Source organism: Mesitornis unicolor, unplaced genomic scaffold, assembly GCF_000695765.1.
Source record: "Mesitornis unicolor isolate BGI_N332 unplaced genomic scaffold, ASM69576v1 scaffold50043, whole genome shotgun sequence".
Lineage (NCBI taxonomy): Eukaryota > Metazoa > Chordata > Aves > Mesitornithiformes > Mesitornithidae > Mesitornis > Mesitornis unicolor.
In genome coordinates this window covers 512-5,115 of record NW_010173666.1, presented here as the reverse complement: position 1 = coordinate 5,115, position 4,604 = coordinate 512, and the positions used below count along the sequence as shown (strand labels likewise).

At 44.5% G+C, this 4,604-nt stretch overlaps 1 protein-coding gene across 1 annotated transcript; it reads left to right on the top strand.

Annotated features, from left to right (window-relative positions):
• Nucleotides 1-232: 232 nt before the first annotated feature.
• On the top strand, nt 233-2,591 carry MRPL40 (mitochondrial ribosomal protein L40). The gene is made up of 4 exons (XM_010180776.1): nt 233-318; nt 462-545; nt 1,529-1,684; nt 2,282-2,591. Exons 1-4 carry the CDS (start codon nt 233-235, stop codon nt 2,589-2,591), a joined length of 636 nt encoding a protein of 211 aa, XP_010179078.1.
• The last annotated feature ends 2,013 nt before the right edge of the window (nt 2,592-4,604 follow it).

Sequence of the window (4,604 nt, the reverse complement as noted above, 5' to 3'; positions counted from 1 at the left end):
GGGATGGGATGGGATGGGATGGGATGTGGTGTGTGCGAAACGGGTCCCGCACCTTGAGCCGCTGCGCGGGCACCTGGGCCAGTTTCCACTGGTGACATCACGGCATCACTCTCCTTGTTTAAGCGGAGCTGGTTTTACTTCTCCGAAGTTAGTACTTCAGAGCTGCCGTTATCAGATCTTAAGAATATAATTAATCTGCTCATAGGCTTAAAGAATGTTTTTCTTTCACCCCATGGTACCCAGTGGATTCACAACACTGAGCAGCCCAAATTTTGGGTTTCGTTACCTTGCTGAGGAGCTTGAGGTTATCATCTCTGGGTAAACGCTGTATACCGTCATGAATTAAGTAGCCAGAACTCATCATTGTAATTTTTGACTAATAAATACCTCTCGTATTTTGCAGAATCAATGTCGTCAAAGGTAGTTTCTCCTCACGCTTTCTGTTCCTTTTCCTTCTGTAGTTCTTGGCTGCCCCAGGCGGTTCCCTGCCGGGGAGGTCACTGGCACAGTTCACTGCTGGCGCTCAGGGCATCGCTCCCCGTGAGGTGAGTGCAGCTGCCGTGGAGTTACGTGGAAGTGTTTTCATCCTTAGGGGAACACTAATTCTTCCTAACTCCAAATTAACTTTAAACTGTAGATGTTCACTTTCAAGTCACTGTGTTTGTCAGTAACCATTGGCCTCGTGAGCAGAATTTCCTGGTAACCTACGCGATTGTTGCTTTATGCCTGTGTGCAGTTGCAGCTCCCTCGACCACAGAATGCGGTTGGAAGTGTTCAGATTTAAGCTGTGCTCTGTAATTCCCTTTTGAGCAGTGATGGAAATGAAGTGGTATGCTAGACAGCCTACGTTTATGTATACATTTTGGTATCCATGTTTTATTTTGATGCAACCAAATATTAAATACATTAATAAAAATCTCCTGGAAGCTCTTAGGTACTGTCAGGGAGACTGTTTCGCACCATAAAGGTGGTTTGTTCAGCCTGCAAGGCAGGAATGATGTCCCCCAGGTCCACTGTGAGGATTGGCTTGTGTCTGTGGAGCGTGTCATGGTACCTGGGGTATGCTGGGTCTGTGTGGAGTACAACAGGAGAGCAGTGTCTGCACCTTGAATGTGGTTCCACACAGGGAAATTTTAAAAGCATGTGTAAAAGCACTCACTCTCTTTAATATGAAATGACAGGAATGTTTGCAGATAAACCTGTTACCTGCTCTGCTGTGCTCTGAGCAAAACAACTCCAGTTCAGTTGTTGTGCAGCTTCCTCAGGTCATTCTGATGTTCAGCACAAAATTGGAGGTGGCTTTTCTCAGGCAGGCACAGTTCTCTCTGCAGAAAATCTCACAAGACATACTGCAGTCTCCTGAAGATGACATTATTTGAATAAAGCTAACAGCTGGAACTTCTGTTAGGAACCTGATTAAGCAATGGGAAGATACAGCCCTTAGAAAAGTGAAGTGTAAGGGAAAGTTGCTGGTGTTGAATTAAATGACAAAGTATCTTCTTTCTTTCACGTCACTTTTCCCTTGCAGAGCACAACCAAAGAAGAAGAAGAAAGTGGATTTAAGGAGAGAGCAAGCACAGAAGGATCGTATGAAAAAGAAGATTAAAAAGTTGGAAAAAGCTGCCCCAGAAATGATTCCAATTGAGGATTTTGTAGCGCCACTTAAATACTCAGATAGCAACAGGTAGTAAGACCATCCTTCATCATCCACTTGCATTCATGCTAGAAACACTTCCAATTTCTCTTGCTGCAAAAACGGCACCAAGCTGTGCCAAGGGAGGTTCAGGTTAGAGAGAAGGAGGAAGTTCTTTACTGAGAGGGTCGTCAGAAGCTGGAACAGGCTGCCCAGGGAGGTGGTGGAGTCACCATCCCTGGATGTGTTTAAAGAGCGGGTAGATGAGGTACTTAAGGATATGGTTTAGGGGGTAGACAGGAACGGTTGGACACGATGATCTCAGAGGGCTTTTCCAACCGAGCGATTCTGTGATTCTGTGAAAAACGCAGCATAGTGCTAGCCTTGGTACTACAAAACCTTATCTACTTCTACCAGGGCAAAAATGTGGAAAGCAGATTTTATTTGCTCCTGCTAAAAGCAGTGAAAAAATAGTAATGTGAATTTCCTGTTAGAATGACTGTGGAAAACCTCGTATTCAGACCCTGCATGAATGAAATGTATTCTCTGGGTTTGGTGGGGGTTTTCTGGTGGGTGGTGGGCTTTTGTTACTGGCTCTTTGGGGTGCAGGCTATTTCTCTACTACAGTGTTATCTTACTGTTCATCAGGGTGCGAAGTCTTCCTGCTTTGTCATTTGAGGAGACTGAAAGAAGAGTTTTACTTATGAAAAAGTGGTGTTTGTTTAAGCAGAAACAAGATAAGGCAGAAAAGAAAGCAATTCAGACCCTTGTAGAAGCTCAACAGGAGGCACTAAAGGAACTGCGCCTTGAATCGGAGGAGCTGTATCAGGCAGCGATCAGACGAGACGAGGGGCTTTTCCCCTTTGAGAGAGATGGACCTGATTACACCCCGCCACTTCCTGGTTATGATCCTCCTGAAGGAAAATGCGTTGATATCACCAAAGTGTACACCCAGTGACGGAAGAGTTTGTTGTTCACCTGGCATGGGCTACTGGGCCGACTGAAGGAGGGAAGAATGGAGTAAGAATAAACAGTTCCTTCTGCAGGTTAAAATACTGTAGTCGTGTGAATGTAACAAAACCTGTTAATGCAGTACCTGTCTGGGTTTTTAAACAGCTACCTGGGTAGCAAGACACCCAACAAAATGTTCTACCTTACACTTGGGCCATACTAGAACAAAACAGTAAGTAGTGTTTCACAGAGTACTTTATCTTTCTGGGCCTGTATCCCTCACCCCTCCATGTGCTCCTGAGCAGCATTTTTTTGTTCTGCATAAACCATAACTTGGAAGACTCCTGTGTTATGAGGAAAGAATGTCACAGTCATCACAACAGAGCTTATACTATAAGGGAGATAGCAGCTGACTGTTTACTGCCTTTCTTTTCAGACTTCAGTGAAGTACTTTTGCATCTAAGACAGAAAACGTACCGTGAGAAAGCCAAAATTGAGTTTTTAGTTTGGTGTTTGGTTTGTGGGGGTTTTTTGGGTTTTTTTGTTGGTTTTTTTTTTATATTGCCATGTAACTACTGTAGCTAGGCTTCTAGCCCTTTGCCTTAAAACAAAACAGACTCTCTTCATTAATTTAAACCTTTATTGTTGTAGTAATTTTGAATACTGCCATTGACACACGCCACCATTCGAGATCAGTTCCACACAGGGACAGGGTTGCAGTTTCAGGGTCTTCAGCATCAGCCCAGCAGGTGAGGAGCTTGACCTGCCACAATCGTGAATCTGGGAAATGCCTTAAAAATGCCAGTGGTTGTGGTTGTCCTGAACTAGCAGGGAGGAGGCCCAGCTTGCTTTTGTTTTCCCACCTGGCAGGCCTGGGGTGGGTACCTTGTTCCAAAAGTACACCAGCTGGTAGGGAAAAAGGTCCTCATCTAGCAAGAGGAGGTAGATCATGTATGCACTAATGTGGGGGTTGCCTGATGAGTTGCTGAGATGAAATCCTAAAGTGTAAGACTGGTAACAATAGACCAGAATCAAATTAAGCACCTCAATTTTCCTTTACAAAAATACTGTGTGTTTAAATAAACTCAGTATTTTTGAATGAGTACTAAAGTATTGTAGGGCAGAGCTACAGTTACGTGATTTCAAGATGGCATGGAAGAAAAAAAACAACAGATAGCATAGTCCTGCACTGTGTTTTACATTACTGACCAAACACAGAAAGTCTTGCTAATTTGGTTTGTCTTGCTCAAGTGGAAGATGCCAGTCAGGTGGTGGGCTCTTCCTGAGTGTCCACACTGGAGCATATTTCTGTTTTTCCATAACTCTCTCTCTTTCACTCTTGCACAAAGCTTCCTGAAATACAGAAAAAAAATATTACTGTGATACTGTTGGATGTTCCAGTCTTCTTTTCCTGCTGTGATTATTGAGCTAAAACAAGGAACAGAAACTTATCATGCTTAAATAGAAGTGCCAAGTGCTACGTAAACAAGCCAGGATACAAGCTCTTAACTGTTATATTTCTATTTTGCCTCTGACGACTCTGTTATGAAGAAAACGATCTCTTCACAGCACTGTGCCCTTGTGGCCAAGAAGGCCAATGCCATCCTGGGGTCTATCAGGAGGGGTGGTTGTAGGTCAGAGAGGTTCTCCTCCCCCTCTACTCTGCTCTGGTGAGACCGCATCTGGAATATTGTGTCCAGTTCTGGGCCCTCAGTTCAAGAAGGACAGGAACTGCTGGAGAGAGTCCAGTGCAGGGCTACAAAGATGATGGAGGGAGCGGAGCATCTCCCTTATGTGGAGCAGCTGAGGGACCTGGGTCTCTTCAGCTTGGAGCAGAGGAGACTGAGGGGAGACCTCATTCATGTTTATAAATATTTAAAGGGTGAGTGTCACGAGGATGGAGCCAGGCTCTTCTCAGTGACAAACAATGATAAGACAAGGGGTAATGGGCACAAACTGGAACACAGGAGGTTCCACTTCAATTGGAGAAGAAACTTCTTCTCAGTGAGGGTGACAGAGC

Excerpts from the sequence above, each read along its gene's own strand:
- MRPL40 (XM_010180776.1), top strand. The coding sequence starts at position 233 with ATGGTACCCAGTGGATTCACAACACTGAGCAGCCCAAATTTTGGGTTT. Across the intron at positions 546-1,528 it reads AGGGCATCGCTCCCCGTGAG|AGCACAACCAAAGAAGAAGA; the intron begins GTGAGTGCAGCT and ends TTTCCCTTGCAG. Across the intron at positions 1,685-2,281 it reads AAATACTCAGATAGCAACAG|GGTGCGAAGTCTTCCTGCTT; the intron begins GTAGTAAGACCA and ends ACTGTTCATCAG.